Source organism: Sinohyriopsis cumingii, chromosome 6 (genome assembly GCF_028554795.1).
Source record: "Sinohyriopsis cumingii isolate HCF-2022 chromosome 6, ASM2855479v2, whole genome shotgun sequence".
Taxonomy (NCBI): Eukaryota; Metazoa; Mollusca; class Bivalvia; order Unionida; family Unionidae; genus Sinohyriopsis; species Sinohyriopsis cumingii.
The window spans coordinates 46,426,298-46,452,554 of NC_142966.1; the positions used below are offsets into that span (position 1 = coordinate 46,426,298).

At 37.6% G+C, this 26,257-nt stretch overlaps 1 protein-coding gene across 1 annotated transcript in view; it reads left to right on the forward strand.

Moving 5' to 3' along the window:
* LOC149796860 (uncharacterized) overlaps nt 1-19,321 on the forward strand; it is a 41,934-nt gene extending 22,613 nt beyond the window's left edge. The window contains exon 3 of the mRNA XM_089961503.1: nt 12,723-19,321. Coding sequence (XP_089817629.1) covers nt 12,755-15,901 — 3,147 coding nt within the window. The 5' untranslated portion in view covers nt 12,723-12,754 and the 3' untranslated portion in view covers nt 15,902-19,321. The remainder of the gene's footprint in view (nt 1-12,722) is intronic.
* The last annotated feature ends 6,936 nt before the right edge of the window (nt 19,322-26,257 follow it).

The window sequence follows — 26,257 nt, forward strand, 5'->3', positions numbered from 1 at the left end:
CGCATTGGCAAAACCAAACGCACTTTCGACAAAGGTTACTTACCTAACTGGACGACCGAATTGTTTCGCGTCACTGGACGAGTGCATGGCCGTCATCCTGCCGTCTATAAATTGGAAGACATGAACGGAGAAGTACTCAAAGGATCGTTTTATTTGCCCGAGTTACAACGTGTCACCAAAAAAGAAGACGACGTGTACGACATCGAAAGCATTCTCGAACGCAGAACCCGTAAAGTGGGCAAACGACGTGTCAAAGAAGTCAAAGTACGTTGGAAAGGATATCCACCCAGTTTCGATTCTTGGTTCGACGCTTCGCAAGTCATCGACTATAAAAAGAAGAAGTGACCATCATGCCCTTTCACTCAGCAGACGCAGCTACGTCGACCACTCCTTCTTCACCTAGTTCTTCTGTGCAAGATTTACAAAAACAGCCCTTGTGGGTGTGGTGTGGAGAACGTGTGCCTAAAACGCAAATCGTCTTTTTCTGCCAAATCTTCGTGGTGTATTGTGTCATCGGGGCAGCCATCGCCAATCTGAGTTTGCAACAAGGAGACAAACAATTGTGGACCATTTTATTGAGCAGTTGCATCGGTTACCTGCTTCCCAATCCCTCCCTGAAATTCTCCTCGAACGGGAACGTTGTGTCCAGTACCAGTGCCAGTCACCACTCCAACAACAACATCAACCACAACCAGAACCCCATTTTGGGCGGAGACACGCCTCTGACATCCACTAACCCCTCGGACAGCCACAGAACTCTGGAATTATGAGTCACCAAAACCAGTTTTACTTAACTTTACCCAGTGACAGTTCCATGGAGGTGTTTCCCAATAACACGTTGTGCTGTTACACGGCCAAATTACCTCAGGCCATCCCCTTAGATCACGAAGCCCATTGGGAAGTGGCTTTAGTAGAAATGATTCACCCGACCCAAGTCCTCAATGTCGTTGCCAATCAAAATAAATTTGTGGTGGAAGTTTATGACGAACCATTGAAAAAGTGGATGAATGACAATAGCAAATATCCAAATAAAAAACAAAACAAAGTCAATCCAAATTGGACCGACTATGAGTTGTCCATTCCCTCAGGCTATTATTTTAGTGGTCAACATTTGGTCAACACCATAGTCACCAAGTTTAATGGCGTGTTTGGGGAAGCTTTTAAGAATGTCAAGACCAAACCTGTCACCATGGAATACCACAAAACAGCTCGTCGCTTCCTGATAAAATTTCCTGAGGGGGAAAAAATCATGGGTTTCAATTTTATTGATGATGAATTGTTTGACATATTGGGTGGTGACATAAAGATGAGGAAGAAAACAGAACAAACACTAAAAGAAAAAGCCGTCATTCACGACAACGATACTTTTGTCAAGTATTTTCGTACCCCGGTAGAACTGAACCAAGGACTGAATTTGATGTTTGTGTATTCCGATGTGGTGGAATACAACGTGGTGAGACACACCTCCGTGCCGTTACTGCGTGTCATTCCTTTCAAAGTAGATTCTGCCACGAACGCTGACGAGGAAGGTGGAAACACTTACCACGTCCACCGCGAATTTGTCCATCCTCACTATTTGCCGGTCAGCAAGTCATATTTGGACACGGTCAACATTACTATAAAAGGAGATTTGGGACAAAATATTCCATTCACCAAAGGAAAAGTCACGGTGAAACTCCATTTTCGAAAACGGTTCTCTCACGACTCGTAAGTAAGTCATGTATCCAGTGTACCGAGGGGTTGCACGACAGCGAGGACACGGTTTAGGAGACATGTTAAAATCGGCCTTTCGTTCAGTGGCTCCGGTGTTGAAACCGATGGTGACACGCGGATTGCACGCCTTGAAAGATGCGGCACTGACGCAAGGCAAAGAATTTCTCCAAAATGTCATCATCGACAAACAAAACCCTAAAGAAGCCTTCATGAGGGCTGGCAAAAATATCTTGCTGCAAACGGGAAAAGACATTTTGGGCCGACGAGACACACCTATAAATGCCCTGCACGCTACCGAGTCTGGCATTCAGCAAGGACAAGGCAGAAAGAGACGACGAAGAAAACATCCTTTCACCAGACTTCAAGCGAGAAAGGCCAAGAAAAGAAGAACCGTTCGAGACTTAGACGTTTTCGATTATTGAGAAAGAGAAAAAAATGATGCACCGAGAGTCTTGCGCTTGTTCCAAGACGGAACTGGATCTGTTTGCCATGCCCCCCACCATGATGACCATGCAAGAATCCCAGTGGGTGGAATTTAATCCCATCTCCTCTTTGACGGATTCCGCTCCCATCGAGTTTGAAATCAAAGGACAGCCCGAAGATTACATCGATCTGAATAGCAGTTACCTGTACTTGAAAGTCAAAGTAACCGAAGCGAACAACGAAGCCATAGACAATGATGATGTAGTAGCTCCCGTCAACAATTTCATGCATTCCTTGTTTAGCGAAGTGGACTTGTACTTGAATAACAAACTGGTCAGCAGCAGCATGGATACTTACCCTTATCGAGCGTACCTGGAAAATCTCTTGACGTATGGAAAAAACGCCAAGGACAGTCATCTAGATGCTTGCGTGGTATGGAAACCTGACCAAGCGACTAAGTTCAACGGCGTTGTACTTGCTGGGGATGCTTCAAATCAAACGGGATTTGTAGAACGACGAAAGAAAATTCATCTAAGTCGTAGTTTAGAACTGATGGATCGCTTGCATTTGGACATGTGGTTGCAAGAAAAGTATTTGTTGAACGGGGTGGATATCCGCTTGAGACTGAATCGCAGTAGTGCTGCTTTCCATTTGATGGCTGCTGGTGATGCCACTTACAAAACCTTCATCCAAGAAGCCAGACTCTACGTGCGTCGTGTGGAAGTGTTACCTAAAGTAGGTAACGACATCAGTCAGACATTGAGCAGAACAACCGCCAAGTATCCCATACGACGCGTGGAAGTGAAAACGTTCACCATTGCCTCTGGACTCCGATCCAAGATCGAAGATCATCTGTTCCAAGGACAGTTACCCAAACGTTTGATTGTTGGTATCGTCAAGAATTCAGCTTTCAATGGTGTCTATAACGAAAATCCTTTTGAGTTTCAACATTACAAAGTGTCCAAGATTGAAGTCAGTCGCGACGGCAATACCTTGTGTACCCGACCTTTCGAACCTGTCTTTACCGCCGATAGGACTAAGTCGAATTACTTGAGATCGTACTTGTCCCTGTACGAAGCCACCGGACAGTTAGGAACCAACACCAGTCACGGCATTACGTACGACGATTATGACGGAGGCTATGCTTTGTGGGCTTTTGATTTCACTCCTGACCAGGGCAGCGACGAGGGACATTTCCACCCTATAAAATCTGGTCAGATTCGTGTGGAACTTCAGTTTGCGAGTGCTCTACCAGACACGGTGAACGTCATCCTGTATGCAGAATTCGATAATACCATAGAAATCAACAGTTTGAGAGAAGTCATTCTAGATTACTAGAAGCCATGGAAGACTGTTATCCCTCTTTACAAAGTGGAGAAACTTTGGAGATAGAATGTGTGGAAACTGTGGCAAAAGAAGAAGTGATCATGATGAAGTCAAGATGGCGAGAACAAGAAGCCCATTTAGTCTCCTGTTTTGCCAAACACTTGGTCGACAAAATGACGGAATTGATCAAGAAAAATTGCTATGGATGTCAAAACGATCATCCCAGTCAAATTCAACACGATAAATGCCTGATGTTGAGTCAAGAAGAAAAATTGGACGAGTATCTGGACGAAGCTTGGAGTCTCATCTCAAACAAAGACGTGTTGCACCAGTGGTATAAAGACTTGCGTGAACATTCTTGTCCACCATTAACCACTCAAGAGATCCATCGTATCGAAGCTCTCCTGAATCAGAGTGAGGAAACAGAACGAATAACCGTTTATTCGTCAGACATTTTCAAGCAAAAAGTCAGGATCGAATTGACGACTTATTATTACCTGTGAAGAAGAAAAAAACACACACAAATCAATGGATACCTGGGAACTTTATTACCTTTTGAACCACAGTTCGTATACGGCTTCTTGGAATCCTGTTGTCTGTGCTAAAGATGAACTCCCTCATCGCAAACCTAAAGACCATCAAGCTTACGTGATCAACACGGACGACAGTCATCTCCTAGGAACCCACTGGGTAGCCGTCTACTTTCCTCAAGAAGGATGTGTGGAATATTTCGATTCGTACGGATTGCCCCCTTTGGAAGACGATATCATCAACTTTATGAGAAGAAATGCTCAAACCACCCGATTCAATAATGTGAAATTACAAGGCACAGATTCCTTGGTGTGTGGACAGTACTGTGTGTATTTTCTGCATCATCGCAGCCTGGGCTATTCCTTAGAACATTTAGTGACTCATTTTGATCCTCGTTCTTCTGCTAGAAACGATGTGAAAGTAGATCGATGGTTTTGTGACCATTATGCTTATCTTTTGTCTCAAGCTAGGAAACGTAGTGTCCATCAATGGCCTAATGATTTCCAACAGTGGAAATCACAATTTCATTCACAACGTTGTCAGCCCTGTTTAAAGTAGTTTGTATTGGAAGAAAAAAATGGTTTGTGTTTTGAAAAAGATTGTTTGATGTTATAGTGTTGGATTATTGTTAAAAATGTTAGAGTTGTTGTTGGTTAGTGTTAAGTGATTTTTGAATAAAAAATGTTGTGTTTCGAAAAAAAAAATGCCTTTGTGGTTTGTTTAGCTATAAGAATGTTGAATTGATGCTCTTTCATTTCTTACTATCCCTCTCATGAACGTTGCGGCTCGAAAACCGTGTGAGGGATGTTTTCCTTCACGTCCGCGCTTTGACTTTAAGAACCGGGGTTGTTCCCAGTCTAACCATCCATTGTCGACTCATCCTCCTAAGAAGATGTGTTCCAAACTAGCTAAGCTCAACGAAGCCTACGTGAATTTGCATAGGGTCAGACACAGTCTGATACCGAAGCCAGAAGAAATAGAGAATGTGAGAATGTTAAAAATCACTGAAGACCTGATAGAAGAGCTCTTCAGAGAAGAAATGAACAGGGAAAAAGAAGAATGGACAGAGAAGTACAGACTTCAGAGACAGCAGCAACATCAACAGCAGCAGCAGCAGCAACCTGAACCTGACAGAGGCTTTGTCGATTGTCGTATCGACACCAAAGAGTTCTTCTTCTCTTTCCGAAGAAGCAGACCTATCGCCAGAAAGTGTATCCTCAGAGGACATCGCATTCTTAGAAACTAAAAAAAGAATGCCATAGCAAACAAAAAAAAACAGCCCTTTTCAGGGCTACCCAATACTCTAGAAAAGAAATAACGATCAATTTGCCAATGTGTGTAGGTAGAGTAGTGTGAATATAAACACTAACTCTTTTTTTAAAAAATGTGAGGGTATGTGTTTGTGTGTTTGTGTTTGTAAGTGCTAACGTAAGTTGGTATGGATAGTAGATTAAAAATGATGTTTGGTTTTTTTTGGCTGTTAGAGGTGTATATTTGGGGTTAGATTGGATTGCTTCGCGTATGTGGATAGTCTATTGAAGTGATTTATAAAAAACTTTAAAATAGTGATGGGTAGCATAAAAAAGTGAGTGAGTGTTTCTTTTAGGTCCGCGCGTTGTTGTTGTTGTTTTTTGGTCATGATCTAGGTAAGATCAATTTTATGTTTTTTAGGGGAATGTTTTCCATCACGTCCGCGCTTTCATTATAAATTGAAACTCGCTGGGCAGTCTAGCTACCCTTGTTGATTGATCAACACAAGAATGAATAGTAGCAGAATAAGCAAACTTCTTGAACTCCAGATACATCTGGAATATGTAAGGCGCCTGGTCAATGAACTGGCTGCGGAGGCTATAATAGAAGAAGAAAGAATAAAGAAGGAAGAGGAGGAGAGAAGACAGAGGGAAGAGGAGGAAAAGAAAAGAGAAGAGAGGATGTCGTTCAATATTCCCGAGACAGAGGATTGGAGTGATGAAGCGAATCATCCTCCCTCTTCGCTCCCCAGAAGAAAGGTGAAAGGAGACTGGGGAAGAAGATGCGTATGTGGCGCCAGGCCAGGAAAGTGCAATCATTAGATAGTTGCATCTGGAGTTCAAAAAATAAACAGCCCTTTTCAGGGCTATCCAATACTCTAGAAAAGAAATAACTATCGATTTGCCAATGTGTAGGTAGAGTAGTGTGAAAATAAACACTAACTCTTTTTAAAAAAATGTGAGGGTATGTGTTGGTGTGTTAGTGTTTATAAGAGCTCAGGTATGTTTGTGTGAATAGTAGATTATGGGTTTCTTAATTGTTTCTTAGCAAATGTGAAGAGTATAGTTGGGGTTATATTATATGAAATGAAAAAGTGGGGGATGTTTTCCTTCACGTCCGCGCGATGTTGTTTTTGGTCATGATGTAGGTAAGATGAATTTTATGTTTTTTAGGGGATGTTTTCCATCACGTCCGCGCTTTCACTATAATAACCCACCACGTTCGTCGTTCGAACCATTCTACGGAATAATAAAAACGAAGATGGTGGTTGCAAGTGACTTGTTCAACAATTTGGTACATATATACAACTGGATAATAGATGGTATCTATGTAGTGGAGAGACTGGAAAAAGAATGGAAGATAGCAGAGTACCTGGACTACGCTAAATGTCTAAACATAGCAAAAGAAGTGATAGCAGGAATGATTGAAGAGGAGGAAAAAAGATTGAGAGGTATGATAAATCCCACCTATATCAGAGTGGGAAGCCTAAAGGAAGCACTTGACAATGCAAGCAAAGTCATGTGCTTTCTTGAAAAAATGTCACATGGGACAGAGTGCTCTTATGTGGAGAGAGGCCAGGAAAGACTGAGGAAAGGAGAGGAGTTGATGAGAAAAGTGATGGAGGTAGAAGTCAAGAAGATTAAAGAGAGATGGTATAAAGAAAGAAAAGAAGAAGAAAATAAAAAAAGGGATGAATTTGAAAAACTGAACACAAACTGGATGAAAATCCAAGAGAAGTTCCGGGCCATGGGCCACCCGGACTGGTTGCCGGAAACAGAAAAGAAAAAGAAGAAAGGAATGATGGACAAAATAAGAGGATGGTGGAAGAAGTTAAGAAGTTAAAAGAAGAAGAAGAAAAACCCAAAGGCCCTTTTCAGGGCCAGCCATATTTCTCGAAAAGAGATAGCCTTTCCATTGCCTACCCCTTTTTTTATTTTGTTTTTTATTTTTTTAAAAATAGAGACCCTCCCTGTTTCAATTTTACATAGACCCTATACAGTCCCAAGGGTTTTTTTGGCCATGTTAAACATACATAGACCCTATATTGTCCCAGGGTTTTTGGCCATGTTAATTCCCATAGACCCTATATTGTCCCACGATTTTTCTCCATGTTAAATTTACATAGACCCTATATTGTCCCAAGGGTGTTTTTAATGATAAGTCCCATAGACCCTATAGTATCCCCCTTCACTACTATCGCTGGGCCAGTTTTTCTTTTCTTTAATTCAAATAAATGTGCTTTTCGCCAAACTTATCATGTATATACCAAGATTATAGACTCACCCCACCAACCACCCCACAGAAAGTCATTATATGATATATGATGTTTACTTATTTATATTTCCCAAAAATTAATTCAAATTAATGTGCATCTAATTACTTTGTACGAAAGTCTTTAAAGAGGATGAGTGCGTCCATTCCTGGGTACACTCAAAACATTGCGTCACATAGGCGACGTATTCCTCGTGTTTTCTTGAAGAAATCATATTTCCTTTCAGATAATTTTATTTTCTTATTCATTTCTTATCCCATACCAGTTAATATATATATATATATATATATATATATATATATATATATATATATATATATATATATATATATATATATATATATATATATTATTCCTTTTTTTTAAAAAAATATGTAAAAGCTCAGTCTTTCGCAGCAAACACCGTTACTTTTTCTTTAACCATATTTCCATTTCCTCATTTCTGATATGTCAAGCAACTAATGAACGTTACATTTGATGATGTACGTCACGCTTTCTCGAGATTTTGTTCTCGGGAACGGGATCAAGAATATAATGTAAAGAATGTATTTATCATCCGAGCATTTTATTATTTTGATTTTTCATTTAGTTTTAAAGGCGTTCTCTCTAATGTGTATCATGAATCATGAATCTAATTTTGTATCCAGAATCATAAATCTAGTCTGGCTCGTGAGTCATGAATCTAATCTGGCTCCAGAATCATAAATCTAATCTGAGTCATGAATCTAATCTGGATCAAGAATCATGAATCAAATCTGAGTCATGAATCTAATCTGGATCAAGAATCATGAATCTAATCTGAATCAAGAATCATGAATCTAATCTTGATCAAGAATCATGAATGTAATTCAAATCAAGAATGATGAATCTAATCTGTATCATGAATCATTAATCTAATCTGGATCATTATTACCCAGTAACAGAGCCAAGTATATGATGTTTGGCTGTAATAGTCCACCAGTGTCTTTTGTATACATGCACAATTATTTTCTGACATAATTCTCTACATTTTCTTCACAGCCCTGAACATTTTTTGTGTCCAAATCCAAACTAATAACATATTTATCAAAGATATCTTCCTTGACAAAACGTACAGTGAAATGCTTGTCATAGGTCATGCACCGCTTTATGAGAGGCTGAACGGTCAACATTGTAACGTGACGCGGTTCACTTAAGGCTCTTTCGAAGTTTTATCTATGCCTGTGCGGTTCAAACAAAAGTCCGCATAGAAAATCACTAATTCACTCCATAATCCACATATTCTTCGGAACAAACAATTTCCTTCGAATGAGTAATATAATTGCCTAAAACTAAGCCATGAGGGACTGGTTTAACCCAACAGGCGAACTAGGTGGCCGCCTAGGGCGACAAAATGGGGGGGGGGGGGTGTGGTGCCAAAAACGATACACCCTGTCAGGTTATTCATTTATTATCATTCAGTATGTACACTAAATAACGAAGTTAATACATTATCAAGCCGAACGTGTATTAATACTAATTAACTGAACAGTTTACAGTAAGTGATGTGGTGGAGGGGGATGGGGGCAAGGTGGAAGGTTCGCCTAGGGCGCAAAATACAATTGCACCGACCCTGAAGCCAAGGATCACCAATAGAAGGGTGAGAAGTAAAGTACCCTAAAAAATGGGGACTACATTCTGATCAGACTCGACATATACGAGGCATACACGATAAGCCTCGCTTTCAATCAACTAGATAAATAGATAACGGGGGATGCATTTGATTATCGCCGATTGAAGAACCCATTATTATGAATATGTCTATGCAATCGCCATATTTAGGTTGAATTTATCTTCCTTGCCATACTAAATATTTGTCATGATATAATTTAATAATAGCGACTAATGGATGGATGTCAGCAATAAACCTGACAACATGTAGGCAAATGTTCCCATTAAAGTTTATGGAATAGAAATTGTTTATCAAATTGACGTACGGATTCTTTACATCAGTGCATCATATCTCTCTCTCTCTCTCTCTCTCTCTCTCTCCCCGGAAGTAAAACATGGTGTTACTTCATTGTAATGATTTTTGTTAACAAAACAGTACAGCACGGCTACTTTACAACATGAAAAGCAGCATCAGCGACGCTGCTTGATCTCTATTTTTGTTCTTAACTTGTTTCTTCTTTTTTGAGTATAGTCGTAACAAAAATATTTTGTAAAGGTCATAGTAATATAAGGATATTCAATAATGAGATATTTAAGTTTGATCTACCCTTTTTGAAAATCACAGTGAATACTTCTATTTTCATAAAAGTTACCATTCCCTGCATTTCGCTTAATAATGACATGTACATTTGTATGCAGGTGTTTCCTGCGTCATTATTCAGTCACGTGACTGACCTAATTATGTCACACGAAATTGATAACGACATTTGGATTAAACTATTTTGTAGTTGTCATTCTTGAAAGGTGTCGTCTTGACCCATATACCTAGATCCTTGTCATATATTTATGATGACACAATTTGATCTTATGTCACAAAAGTGACTTTTCAGACATAATACAAATAAAGAAGAAACAAAAACAGAAAAGAAATCGATGATAATCTTGGTGAACCTCATTTACCAGACACTCTTCGCTAAAAAAAAAAGAAAAAAGAAGAAAAGAAGAAAGAAAAAAATAGAACGAAAACAACCCCATGGAAAAACAATATAGTAGTATAAATACTCCTCCAACATTTAAGCCATGATTATCTAATCTCTACCCCCTTGACAATATGTAATATAGCTTGTTTAGCTCCAGGTAACTGATGGTCGTCTACCTGTAATATATCGTATGTACCCGCTTATAAGTCAAATTCTAACTGCAAACCGCACAGACGCAAATCTGCCGTTGCATATTGCGTCGGCAGATCTGGGTCTGTGTAGTTTGTTAGTAGTAGTCAGTAAAAAAAACAACATATACCCTGGTCTGCAGGCGCCGTAAGTTGGGTAGTTAAGGATCTTTGTTGTTTGCAGTTTTACTCGACTTATAAGCGAGTACAGATTTCAGGTTTATTGGCCAGTTGGTATTAGACGTGATAAAGTGTGTTGTAGTGGTTTGTAGATAGCTACATAGTCTGATCTGGTATGTGAGACACAAAGTGATTTTGTTTCAGTTTCATCTGGACCAATACATGTTGTGCATGCATGCTATTGCAGAGAGTCCTATTGAAGCACAGAAATGCTGAGTCAGGGATATAAGCTTGAAAATGACATCAGTATTTATCATTCTGGTGCAACAATGCCGACGTTGACGATGTTAACACCCAACTTCAGTCTAGTTTTATATATAACTTTTAATCGCTGACATAAATAACAAATCACATTCTTTGTCCCGTAAACTCTACACTCTTAAGGCTAGAAACTCAAACTCAGGGTTAGAAAAAGCAAAATACAAACCACATTCTATGTACCGTAAACTCAGGGTAAAAGAAAAAACATACTTAGATATGATACTTCAGGTGCACTTATTTCATGGAAAATGTGATGTCTAATAGGAGGATATTAGTTTTGAAACATATGAAAGTTTTGTAATTATTAACTGTAGTCTTGGGTTTTAGTTTCTTGTTCAAGAGGCTCTGAGAAGACCGAAACAGACATAACATATTTCCAGGCAACAGTCTCAAAGTTTGACTTTTTCATGATTCCTTTAAGTTATTGAACTGTGATTTCGTGTAAACCAATTTTCGTGATTTTTGCCGTATGTTTCATAGCTTCATGTGTGTTCTGCTCGTGACTTACCCTATGCATTGGAAGTCTAGGGATACCGTAGATCAATATGATCGATCTATATCTAGGCGACAAAACTTATTAGCATTGTGACTGGTGAATATATATATATATATATATATATATATATATATATATATATATATATATATATATATATATATATATATATATATATATATATATATATATATATATAATATTAGAAGCAAACTATAGATACACATTTATTTTATTTTTAAAACCGATTGTCATTCCAGAATCAACACCCCAGACTGTTTGCTATTCAATGAATTCTGAATTCACCTACGAAGATAGGTAGAAGCTTATAGAACACAACTTATTAGGCCCTCAAACACCTGTCTGCATGTGGTTGAAAACCAAATATGTCATGGATCAATTTATCTGCACACCCAGCATACATTTTCTCTTTTCTTGTGATATTTTTCATGTTAAAAATATGTGAAATAGCATGAAAATTACTCTTCCTTCATTAAAATTTTGACATGATTATTTTATTATATAGTATGTAATATACAGTGTTCATGCCCTGTTTTGAGGTTTGTAGTTTGGCTTTAGTCTTGAAACAACGTGGACCAACATCTACCCCTCCCGTGAGTTACAGTACACTGCTAACGATGGCTTTCATAGAATAGATTAAATGCCCAATTTATAAACTAAGGCAAGCTGGGTTGCTAATGTTACCACGAAAAAAAGTACAAAATCCACAAGTGAACATCCAATAATTCATACTATTTCTGTTTTATGCTCCGAATAAACGAAGAAATAATACGGATATTCTCGGCCATTACCGTTCAAGAATGTAACAGTGCTATATTTCACATTTATATAGGGTTTTTTATTTTTTATTTCAACAATTTCATTAAACTTTCCAGAATAGTAGTTATTTTCATCAAATTCAGTAGGCCGTTTAATGAACCACAAACAATAACTTAAATATGCATTGGACTAAAACGACACTTCCAAATTGTATTCAACTACAATATAGGAATGTTTTAGATAACGTGGGGAAGTATGTGGAAATGGTTCCGACTAATTCAATCACAGTAGAGGAATGTTTCGGATAACGTGGGGAAGCATGAGGAAATGGTTCCGACTAATTCAAATAAGATATAGGAAATTTATAGTTATTTGCTTTCTCCGACAATCTAATAAATGTAGAAATGTAGTAATGAATACTAATTCCTTTAATTTCGTCTTTATAAATGATGTTTGTGTTGTATATTAACATTATAAATTTTATTTATTAATTGGTCATTTAAACTAGAATTTCTAACACACGTGTGTGTGTGTGTGTGTGTGTGTGTGTGTGTGTGTGTGTGTGTGTGTGATGTTTTATCTTAAATGCGAGTTACATAGAAGAAGACTTCACATTTTGCGTGTAATGAATGGCATCTTAAATGTTATATAATTTTAAATGTTAAATAATTTTTGTTTGCTCATTATTCTAGGTTGTTAAGCGGACAGAAACACAGAATTAACAATGGGTAAAAACTACACTGCTGTCAATTCTCTGATACCAATTTTCCTTGGCATTATTTGCTCGGTTGCTGATGCTTCAATCAATTCCATTCAGCCACCATCCGATCAGGACACAAGTTCTACATGTGATGTGTTGCTTGCGAATGACGCGTTATTTCACCAAATGTCCAGCCAAGCGGTTATGCACATATTTCATGTTCACATGTCCAATTACAGTGAGGATCCTCTGTATACCGATGTTTCTCAATACTACAAGCCGTGGAAGTGGTATAGAACAAGCAGCGCACATGGACAAACTCTCCTTACGCTGTCATTTAACTATGACATTTTGTCAATGACCATTCTCACAATCGGTATCCAAACTTTAGATGTCTATTTAACTGACAAACCTTTTGGATGCTTCGGAAATCTGACTTCTCAAGAAAGGGTGGATATATTACGTGAAAAATCGTTTGATTCATTTAGGGTTATCGGCCCGGACAATACAGAAACAAACTTGGATAAGAAGCGCGAAAACATCTATGTGTGCAATGCAATCGTTGAAAGTCAAGGTGATTACGCAGAGTTTGCGAACAATTGCTGTTCAAAAGATTCGGACGGGAATTGGCTCTGTTCTAAACAGGAAGAGAAATTTTGGATCACAGTCTTGTACGTTTGCATAGCACTTGTGAAGGTTGCAATGTTTCTTTTTGGCCCCCTTTTACTGCCAGCGCAACTTTATACGGCGGCATATGTTGCTTCGGAATATGTAGTCAAACTACAAAAAGACTTAAAAATGAAGCTATTCATAAGCGAAAGTACGCAAACATCAATAAGATGCAATACCAGACTGACATTGGAGGAGATGTCAGATTGGAAAAAATTCCGCGAGTGTATTGAAAACCTGCCTAAAGAGCAAATAGTGCACGTCAAAGTACCAGAGCTAAGAATAAAGGTTAAGGGAAAGCGAATTATACCTGAAGACGATCCCCCAACGGGTCTTATTCGTACACTGTATGATAATATGGTGCGATGTAAAATAAAGGCGCTTGACCCATTTTATGAATGCTGTGACCGCAGTATATACGCCTCCGTCGAACCCCTTTTCCGACGCAAATGCACGTGGCATATGTGCGTCAAATGGCTCATCAAGGTCCTAATGCTTCTAGTAATCCCACTGCCGTTCTACATAAGAATCGTTATCTACTACAAATTTGAGATGGAAGAACTGTCCAACAGAAGAAGCGTGATAGCACAGCTAGGCTTGCGAGAGAAGTTTGATATGTATAGGGAGAACGTTGTTCAATATTTTACTCCAACACATCCAATATTTCTCGTTATGTATGCTTTCTATTTTCTATCGGGATTGCTGATTGGCTTTTCTGGCCCCTGTCTGAGGAAAAAGTTGAAATCTGTCGCGATGGCTGCGCTTAGTGATATGGACAGCGTGAACAAAACAAGCGTCCTTCAAGTGATCCTCAGAATTTCACTGTGGCCGTTTAGAAAATGTGGTCTGCTCGCCTTGGTCTTTGGTCCATTATATGCTATCTTTGCAATGCCCATATGTGCTGTGATCATTGCAATCTACTGCATTCCGACAATATACCTTTCCTATAGACTAATGTATCATTCGAGGAAAAAGCTTGGACAAAATATTGAATTCGACAGTTCAAGCCAGTCTAGTAAACGACCAGAAACAGTTCAAATGATCCATAAAAAAATGATATCCATGGATCAGAATGTCCATCGACGTGGCCAAAGTTCACTTGATCTTGATGACAGATATTCCTCGTGCTTTAGCGGGAAGGGTAGGTTCAACACATTTTGTAGGCAAATCCTGCAAGTTACATTGGGACTCTTTTGTCTGACGGTAATGTTTTCAACGGTCCTGATCTTTACAGAAGCGACGGGTCTTTGTGTGGAAGTTATGGCCTTTACCATGATGGGAATCATTGTCAACGCGGGCAGCACGCTGAGATATGTTACCATGGCGCTCCTTGTTCTCGTGTACATGCATAATTGCTATGACAACGTTTATGAGAACTATCTGATATTCAATAAAACAATCATCGAGGAGATAACGGAGAAAGTAGAAGATCTGAGAAAGATTGCAAGTCTTCCTTCCAGTATGCAGGAGAATGCTGCCTTCCGGGTCAAGCCCATCGAGGCCGTGGATGAAATTCCAGTAACACTAAGTATGGAGAAAAAAGAACCTCGATGGAAGATTGGTCACTTGTTATTGTTCCTTGACTCGTACGATACACCAAGGATACCCCTTAAACTGTTTAAAAAATTCTGTGAGATCCGAGTTCATGGAGCACCCGGACCGGTTTACATAAATCTTCTTCGGGCAACTGGAAAGTTCTCCATAATTGTCGTGTTCCTGTTTTTCGTAATGCTGGTAGTGATGGCGTTTGGAAGTACACATCAAATCTCATCTACCAACCAGACCCTGGCAACATTAGCTGGTGGTTTCGTGCCGATGTTGCTGAAAAACGTGCTGTCATCAAAATCCGTCAGACTTAATTTAAAGACTCTTAGTTTCAAAGGACAAATTGACGAAATTGTGGCTGAATTCAAGCAATACTGGCCAGTATATGATTTTGTAGTGGAACAGTATGATCCAGTTGAAGAGGCTGCAAGAGAAGCTGAACAAAAAGCAAAGGGGGAAGAGGATAAGGAGATTGAAAAGGACAGAAACAAGGAAAAAGGGACTGTGAAAGATGAGTTTGGCACGAACAAGGAAATAACTACCAATAATGACAAAACTACGAAAAATGGCAAAGGCAAAGAAACAAGCGTGACAAAGGAAAACGATTTTAGTTCTGGTCACAAGAAAACTGAGCGAGTGAATGGTGAATATGCAAATGTTGTGAATCTAATAATTGATGATGATGGGAATGTTATGATGGATAATTTTAAGTCCGGAGTGGAGCGTAATAGTTTATCATCTCCTTCAAGTCAACACGACCTACAGACACGTAAAAGGCCATCAATTACAGAACCAAATGATAATGACGTTGACTTAATAATCGATCTTAGTAAAGGGGACGTCGAAAATATATGGCAGTTATACGGTACAACAGAGTCCATTCCATCTTTAACCATGCGACGTGAATCACATAACCATAGCTTGAAATTACCTTACCAACAAACAACCTACCTATAACATGACCAATCAAGTTCCTGCACTACCTGCAGTTAAGATCGACGGTCTGGTGCTTTGGGATAATAAAGGCCGTTACTAATTGTTTCTTTCTAACAATTGGACTAGATTTCCTTTCCATGAAATACGTTTCCATCAGCGTAATATGCCAGATAATGTGCACGTCAGAAGATCGTTTGGATTTCTGTATAGCAGGGGTGCACAACCCCCGGCCCGCGAACTTGTTCTGTCCGGTCCTCATGGCAAAATAAAACAAGACCGAAATCTGGCCCGCGAACAGTAATTATATTACAGACATTAGTGTTTGCGGCCCTCGAGTGGTCTTATAAAATGCAGTCTGGCCCTTGGCCGAAAAGATTGTGCACCCCTGCTGTATAATGTAGGCTGATGGGCAAATTAATTAGATCTGAAGGATAAAGCGCATTAAATGCAGGAGGCCGTTATCAGTTTTTAACACCTACGGGCCTTTAAAGAATGTACCCGGTAATTTGAATGGAATTATACTTTGTAAAATTTTCAACAACTTTGTATTTTCCAAGAACACTTTTCAGTTTTTGTTTTTGTTCTACTGAAACCTTCTTTATCAAACAAATTACCAAGGCATATTTTTAAAGGTTATCTTACGCAGTTTAAACACTACTGTATATTTTTTGAATTGTCTTTTCTTTTTTAAATATGCTCATAGCTTTAATTTTATGAACAGCTCTGTGTGTGTGTGTGTGTGTGTGTGTGTGTGTGTGTGTAATAGTTATTAATAAAGTTTAAGATCTTTCAACAGATTTATGTTATAACCTGTTTTCATGAATAGTTTTGATTCACATGGCTGTGTTTGCTGTACATACCGCTACACAAAATGAATATTTGATGGTAATGTACCGGTGTTCATGCATGTGATATATGGGTGTTTGTACAGTAGTTACATATGTTGCTTTCTTCAACGTTTAAATGTCAAAGAAACACCAAGCTTGTTATATATTGCTTTTGGTCGCTTTTACGAATAATTAAGCTATGTGTAAATGTGCTAATCTCCTGTCTTATACTTCATTGTGACTTGTTTATAGCTGCATTTTGATTCCATATATATGGATTGTGAAACGTTTGATTGGCATATGTAAGTGACGGACGTTTGAGTATGGATATTGCTGCCTGACATATGTAAGTAACAGAGGTTTGAGTATGGATATTGCTGCCTCCATATTTAATGATCGGAGGTCACATTTCTTTTCGATGCTAATGACACCCACATCGCTACCCTTGCATTACATATTAAGAAGTATTCTTTTGTTGACGATTTCCGTGGACGCGATAGTAAAGATCCATCATGTAACATAAAATCAGTTATGAGGTATAGATTTCTCCAATCCAGACCCAGCTGTCTCTTTACTTTTCCTGGTAAAGCAATAATATTGCTGTTCATGAGCGTCCTCAGGAGATGGTGGGTGGTGAATGAGATTTGCAGTATTAGCCTGGTCCTTCGTATTTTGGCTTTGCCCCTTCCACCGCTGGAAGCATTGCTGCGGACGCCCATGGTATTATCGTTTAATTTAGTGCAATACAGTTCCCCCGAAAACTACGTATGATGTAGTTTGGCTGTACTTTACAATGTATACACGAATGTGACATAATTAATCACACTTAGTTCCCTTACAGCCAATTAACTGTGTCATGTAAAGAAATCAATAACTATAAAGAAAATGAGGAACAAAATTGTAGCATGTGTATCATACAAAATTTGCATTGTTCGAATGTTGGGGGGAGGGACGGGAAGAGATGGGAGAAGGGTTTTGACCCCGCGAGTGTCAGGTTCTTTAAAAGCCGTCAGGCAAACGTTTGCACAAAGCAAAGCACGTGTAATAATTATTCTTACGTAATCATTTACTACGTTTATGCTATACGTTCAATGGATGTGCCTACAACACGGAGGTTTTCAATCGCAGCCAGATATAGCCTTCATTTCATTTAGGAATTGTGGTCTGTTATTCGTCCAGGAATGCAAACCATGATTTATTGCATTTAAAAAGAATTTAAAACATTTAGAATGTCGGATATGAAGTGATTGGTTTATCCGGTCCCAAAAATTTTTTTCAAATAAAGTGCTGTGGCAATATAAGCCCTTGCAAAACTAAAGCGTTGGAAGCGAGCGTTATTTACGTTAGCCGGAAATGAAGCAATATCAACATCATGTACATTTCTGTCTTGAAATGAAGAAAAAAGAAAAACACATCGCAGCTTTTACATAAAGGTGAAATTATGTCATGACAACATTCTGAACAGTTTTAATTAAGAGCAAATCTCATTATTAAGGTAGTTAAATATTTACCAATTTATTTTTCAATTCTTAGATGCTTAATTACATCATTAAAACAAAACGTGTCGAGTGTAAACCTTGGGTTTACCTTGTAAAAGGAGTATTTGTCAGGCAAAAATGGATGGGTTATACGGTTATAAAAATATATGACACCATTTCCTCTCATTAACACCTGTTTTAAATGTATAATGGTAACACTAGAACTGTGTTACTGGGGTTATACGATACGGTGTTAAAAGTAAGGTTTCATTGTATATAATTGTTTACAATGGTAATACGATGGCGGTGTTAAAAGTAAGGCTACATCGTATATAATTTATTACTGGCGTAATACGATAATGATGATAAAAGTCAGGTCCCATCGCAGATAATTTGTTACTGGGGTAATGCGATGATGGTGTTAAAAGTAAGGTTTCGTCATAGATAACTTTTAATGGGTAATACGATGAGGGCGATACAATTAATTTGTTAATTTCACTCTAACAGTTACCGTAAACCTCTCCACTAAACCCATGTATGTATATCACCATTGTACTGGCTGTATCCTAGCTTTTTAAAAAAAGTTCCTTTATTTTTCACTCTTTCCTTTCTTTAATAATAATTACATAATCCTATTGGCGTTGAATATCTCTAAGCAACTATCACATATCATGTATATAAGGGATACAAACAGGCAATGAAAATCGGTTGTACATAAATCGTTTCTGTTGTGAAGCTTCATAAACTTTGCCTTGGCGAGTTCGTTTCTAGAGTCACTTTGCACGGTGTAAGTTGTTGTTTCATTGGATATTACCATGCGGTGGGCGGAGTTTATGGATAGGTCAAATATATGCCTGAATTTATTTTTATATTTTGTTTTGTTTGTTAACCAGTCTTTGCCTCCTACCTGTACAGATGCAGTCACCCGATTTCAAAAATAAATTTTTGTTTCAAATTTTGTGAATTTGTGTGTCGCTAATTTGTAGTCTATATAATGATTGTGTCGACTATGATTACAATATTAAGTTTTTGGTAAAGATTACATATGATGAATTTTCTAATTAAATGGTGTCCACGTGAGTCCTTATACATTAAGTTAAGTCACCTGTATACTTATTACATCCAAATAAAGTCATTTTGTTCTAATCATCTAATTTCTTTTTAATCAATATGACATTATGCCTTTAAAAAATAGTCATTATGGGGAAAACCAAAAGCAGTAAAAAATAGTTTCATTTTATGATGGCATGGATGTAATTATTTACTAAAATTTAAATTACTAAATAAAAGCTATGCGAATGGTTAATGTATTTATTTATAACGCGTAAGAGTTTTAAATTTCAACAATGTATATTGAATAATCTAAGATAATTTATCCAAGAAGAAAATTAATTTACCCTGCTTATTTTACATTATGTTGGGACGGCTGCAAAATGCAGATTTATTCCCGTTAGGGACAAGGCGATACGCACGAGTGGTACAGGAAACACGGGGGAAAAATTGAACAAATGACACTGTGTAGGTTATCATCTTTATTGTTTCTAATTTAAGCATACATAATTTAGAATATGTTGCTATTTACTGTTATTACTATTAACATTTTACACACACACACACACGCACACACACACACACACACACACACACACCGCTCTCGGGCGATTCTGCGCATGTAAGGTTTCCGTTACCAATATTGTCGCAAAACGCATACCGAATTCGACAGATTGACGAAAATAAAATACTACAATGCTTACCATTTACAAAGTGGAAATTGTCGCCAGAACATTTTGTTTAAATAATACTAAGTTTGGACACACGGGATACTACCCATGTGTTTTCATGACTCGCGATATATCGGCCTATTCTGCGCATGGCTTTGGAAAGAAGTGATGTTAATGAATCGATCTATCGAAATGAAATATATTACTTTGGACTCTTTCTGTCTACATTTCAACTGAGAAACTAGTTCAGGTTTATAGACGACTTTACAAAATTTAACGTAACAACGCCACTAAATGGCAAGAGATATTAAGCAAACTGAACCGATCTTGTACATAAATTTTTTAAAGTTCAATATTTTATAAAAACAAAATAAGTTATTATGTTGAAGATAAACAACAATGAGTAGGATGTAATGTGTTTGCATCATCTCGTTCATGGAAAATGTTACTAAGAATTTAGAAACAGAGTATAAACGTGAGAATTTCTTGAGAATCCGTTCGAGCGGTTGACAAATTGGATAGCAGACGACAAAGTTGGCGTGGGACAACTTACAAAATTAGGAACTTGTATTAAGATACAGTATTGTTCTAGGTAAACAGCTGTCTCTATTAAATAATGTATTCGTTTTTGTATCATTCTAAACGAGAACTAATAAATAGGTTTTTCTGGGTTACAAGTTCAAGAAGGTCATGCAGTGAGTCTTCATGCTGACATTTAGAAATTACATTTTCATATGCATTTATAACATAAATGAGGGATATTTTGGTATACTTTATGAATACTTTCTTTAATTAAAGGACGATCGTTCTTTCTTGATGCAATTTTAATCCCAAAACAACACGTGATTCAATGCTTATGGAAATGATGTATCGTTGCGCAAAATTACCCAACACGCGGAATAGGCCGATTCGGTGGATATATAACGCCAATATCTGGACAGTCCAAAGTATGCTGTAATATCTGGTTGAATTCGTTCCACAACTGAAGAAATAAAAATTAAATAAAGAAAGTAATAGGATATTTACACTCTCCGATGGTATGAACATCACTCATTGCCAATACGATTAGAGTCAGTAAAAGACACCTTACTGGCTTAATCATGGCGAAGAAATTGGAGCTGAAAGCCTTTCCCAATGACACACGGAAGCAGCCGACCATGGCTGGCCAGGACAGTTATCAAGTCCGAGACTCTTGGATTACGGATCCAAAGTTCTACCAACAGAAATACCGCTGTTGATCGTCAAAGTAAGAAGTTGACGTTTCTTCTTTTCATTTTCTCAATTTGTTTGGGAGCTTGTAATAGATATTCATACACCTAAATGTAGTATTATTCCTGCTAGAAGAAAATGTCCCATTTGCTTGACGCATTTCCTCTTGTCTTCATAATCTGTATCAAGGTTTGTCGATGCTGTCCACCATCGAGTACGACTAGAGTATTTTCAAATACATCTGTTGGTAGCGACAACAATAACCATGAAGGAAAGTAAACGATTCGGCCTTTGGACAATAAAAAAAATGGTTCTTTTCTCAAGTTGTATTTTGTTCGCCATAAAAATGGTGTCAATTTTGGCATGCATAAAGTGAAAGAGAAACATTCTATGTTATGTTACGTTTGTATTTGTGTTTATCCTTTTGCTTTTAAAGAAAAAGAAGTATTTTGATAACCGAATTATTATATCATGAGATAACCAACTTAACAAAAGATGCACAAGTGCTCAAGTTCATTTCACTCCATGTTACCCTTTTATCTTTCTGGTTATATACCTGGTCAGTCAATTTTGCCAATTAATTAGCGAAATAACAACATTTTTTGTGGGGAACAAAATACTTCAAAATCTAATGTAAATGTTTATCATGGCATTAAAAATGATCATATTATCATTTTCCACATTATATACGCAGTATCAGGATCTGTGTGCCACCAGTCTATTTTTCTGTGATATCTGTACTGCTTCTTTTCTGGTATAATTTATAATTTAAGCAAAATATGACAAAATATGCCGCACGGATTACATGTAGACGCACGGATTACAGGTCGGCGCAGAGATTACAGGAAAAAAAGACATAAACGCACGGGCTTCAATACTGTCAGGCCCGGCCCTAGGATGTGTGGGGCCAAAGACCGCATGGGAGGCCCAAGGCACATAGCGATGAGCGCGGGAACCAAAGCAACAACAAAAATGCATTGCCTAAAAGCGCGGGTCACAAGGCGGTTGCCACGTTATCCTTGCCCTACGGCCGGGCCTGAATACCATTGTATCAAAGCTGTACAAATATTGATCTGGTATCCTTACATGGCTGGACCGGTTCCAGTTGGTTTGATACATCAAATGCCTTCCAAAATCAGATTGGCATATGGCTTTCGATCTGTCGTTCTGTCCTTCTAAACTGCTTTCTGTCCGCTTTGGTGTGTAACACATACATAGGTTATACGTTGTGTATTGTTTTCAACTCTTTCACAATTCGTGCAAGAATAAAATTACTTTGCTTGCAAATCGCAAATATTTGCCTGACCACATGGAGAATGCTTTGATTCCACGAACTCGAACGCTTCACTCATGCCACGACCAACTTGAAAACACAGCCAACAGTGCATGATTCCTACCTTCAGCAATACAAGGAGTTGTTGCAACAACAAAAAATGGAAGGAAACATTATTTTCAAGGAATACTATGTTATCCAACTCGTCTGTTGCAAAATTCAACATTGGTACTTGCAGGAGTGAGAATGGTAGGTTAGCGCAACCCACTTCTTGTATTGAAGAGTATTTTTGCTCACTACAAGCTGGGGTCGGCTGGGATGGGATGGAGCAACACCATTTTTAGCACATGATAGGCTATACATGGCGGCACTTCGTGGAGGGATAACACAGGCCGACGTCCGGAAGAACCACCGACTCACGGAAAGCTACTAGCAAGCTTTCTAACATACCCACTCTGGTCTAGCCGAGACTCGAACTCACGCAGACAGAGGTGAGATGTGTGTCTGTTTCCTAAAGGCTAGCGCCTTACATGTCTATGGCAACTGGGGATTCTTGCTCACGACAAATCGTCAACATACTTTAAGTGTAAATTCGAACAAAAGTACGCTAGAAACAAAGAATGAAGTAAAAGCTTTAGGTATCCAACGGATTAAGAAAAGTAGGACGTTTCATTAAACTATTCTTCCTTAGTTCACTTCTTCCTTGAATGGAAAAGCAACAGTTAGAGTGAAATGGGACTACACACTAATTTAAGGAACGAGAAAAGCTGTTTACCGTGACCTGCTTTCGGTGGCGGTTATAGGTACTTTCCAGTGTGAAAGTATCATAGGTTTTATGACTGTGCAACTGTTTATTGCTATGTTGATACCTACGTCTATATAGCAACTTACAGTAACAGGAAAGTAATTTTACCTCGTATTTTGCAAGCAAAAGTATTACTTGATCTTCCTACAAACTGCCTCAGAAAATTCATTTTGACGTCAGTCAGTTTCCTCTACAGCAAATACTACATATCTCGGATTGAATATTTAATAGTGAAAATAGAGATTATTTTATTTTTTTAAATCTTAGCTTCAATAAAAAAGGATCAAATTCAAAGCTTGGAAGTAAAATATATTTCTGTGGGATTACCATTTATTTAGATGTAAAACAAGCAGTCCTTGCAAGTTATTTGCAATATCATCATCGACTGCCCCCCCCCCCCCCCCCGCTTAAAATCAGAACGCCACAATCGTCAACAAACACGTAAATATGAATCTAGATAAATCCCATTTAATTACTATCAAGGTGAGAGATTAGCACAAAATATGTACACCAGGTTACGGAGAGATAGTAGCTTATCAAACAACAATCTTTTCAAACTCCACTCGTCATTTAGCAATAGCATGAGTCATCTAATTTGTTGATTTAAACAGGATTTATTTACAGAATTCATCATGGAAAATACACAAAATCTAACATGAGATATAGAGCATTGAGTAAGCCTTTTGTCAAGTCCTTTGTCAAGTCTTTTGTAAAGACTTTTGTTAATGAGGAGAGAGCTTGAAATAAGCTTTTTGTTCCGCTCAATTTATATATCTCTTGTTCGAGTTTGTGAATTTTTCGTGTTGAATTCTGAAGGGGAAAAAAACCTGTTTAAATCAACAAATTTGATGATTCATTGCAATTTTAATTTCCCATGAAATGGATCTTGTATTTGTCACTGATATTTGCGCACATTGGGGAATATTCAAGATTGAAATTCTTCATAGAGACAATTATACAATAAATTGTATCTCAAAACTTTATTTTGTGGAACAGTGAAACACGTTTCACACATTAGCCTATAGAACTAGAAAAAGAAATATCACGTGCAACATGGCCCTACGAAAATTTATAAAATAGTTGTAGAGACAGAATTGAAATTAAGTCTTTTACTCAAAACTGGGATAGGGGAACGTGAGAAATGCAGTTACAGGATTTGTATCGGAACAATTTGATGACACTGATCAACGAAATGTAATTCAATTTTGTATCCCTTTCAAATGGAAATAGATTAATCTTCGATAATACCTGTTAGAGATGATTGCAAATAATGCAAACTTAAATTCCTGACCCTGTATTCTTCAAAGATTTTAAATAAAATCTCAAGTTCAAACTGAAAATCAGAAAATTGAAAAGTATCACCATGAAGTTCCGAACAGGGTCTTCTAAATTGAGATTCCTCTGTTGGTGTGCTAAATTTGATTAAGTTGATTCCTCCATATATACTATATGAGGATCGTAATTTGAGCTTATTAACCAGTTTCTTAATTAACCCGTTTCTTAAGTAACAAGTTTCGGAAATATGGGTCCTGGTCTTCTTTGCTGCTTTGTAGTCCATATTGTATCCTCAAAGCAAACCATTCTTCTGGTGGCTTAATATGGAAAATTATCAGGATTCTAAGCTGGATAATAAAACAAAATGAAACAAATGTTATTATCTCTTATTCCTATTCATCTGTTTTATCAACTCCCGTGGACATACTTGGCATGTGACGAAGCAGTTCTGAAGTTTAAAACCTGTAAATATTTGAACTGAGAACCGAAATATGTAAAATATTTCACTTGAGAGATAAATACCGTACATCACGTATCCACTTGTAATTTTTCCCGTGGAAGTAATTTGGTTTCCAGGAAGAAGCTCCACTTGAGGTCTGAACATAGCTAAACAAGTCTAAAGCACAGAGTGCAAAACATTACCGATATTCATCCCCACACCAATTTTATGGTGTCGATACCACCAAACTATTCTTGATTGAGTGGACAAAGCTTTAAAACTTGTCAGTAAAAAAAAACAAACTTAGGCCTCATTTTTAACATAATAATTACAGCTTTAAACTTAATACGATTGTAAAGTGAGTTGTTAAATATCACAGATCACCCGTTTTTATTTCTGCAGAGAGAGAGAGAGAGAGAGAGAGAGAGAGTCAGTGGACATTACCAAAAAAAATTGTGCTTTACTGATTAGAGGGTCATGAAATGTGTGTACTGTTACAAATATCATAGCTTGTTTTATTACTCTTGTAAATTTCAAATACCGATATTTATTAAACGTCCATAGATCATCCAAAGAGTGGTAAATGCATTAAGTAAATAATATGTCAGATACCGCTCTTAGCTCGCTTAGCGTTGTAATAGAGATGTCATTTTTGTTGTTGTTGTTGCTGCTGCTGCTGTTGCTTTTAACGGCACTTTTAACACATTATTAACTATATCGCGCCAATGAAATGGGAACTAAATGTCTCTTCTAAGGATATATAGAGGCAGAATGTTTCACATTTAAACGGTTAGTAAAATAAAGAAGAAATCGAAACAAATAAATACACTTCCAAATCTCGACCCTTGTTCTAAAGTGTGACTATCAGACACTTCACCAAAGTTTAGGTTCAACGAATATTTTGGCTAAAGCTGACATATACTTCTCTTAACAATACAATATTAAAAACAAATGTCATAGTTTGGGAACAATAAAGTATTGTACACACATTTCCTATGCGGCTTTCAAAACGCAACTTTTCTTGTGCGTTCCACTTAAGTACAGTAAAAACCCATTTTTTAAGAAGTTAATACTGTTGCAAGTGGAGGGAAGAATGGTTGAATTAAATGTTCCTAAATGTATTTTGGCTTTGACCTTATGAATAATATACTAGGTTGTATTTTAGGATATGCGCTTGTTGTTTTCATATTGCCAAATCCAAGACGGTGCCTAGTCAAATAATTGAACCATGTCCAAGAGGAAAGCTAAACTTTTGAAACAATACCGATTGTATGAAAAAGAAAACTAATAAGAATGTTTCCAATTTCCTTTACGTTTTTTTTCTGAATATTTTGAGTACAATACTGGTAG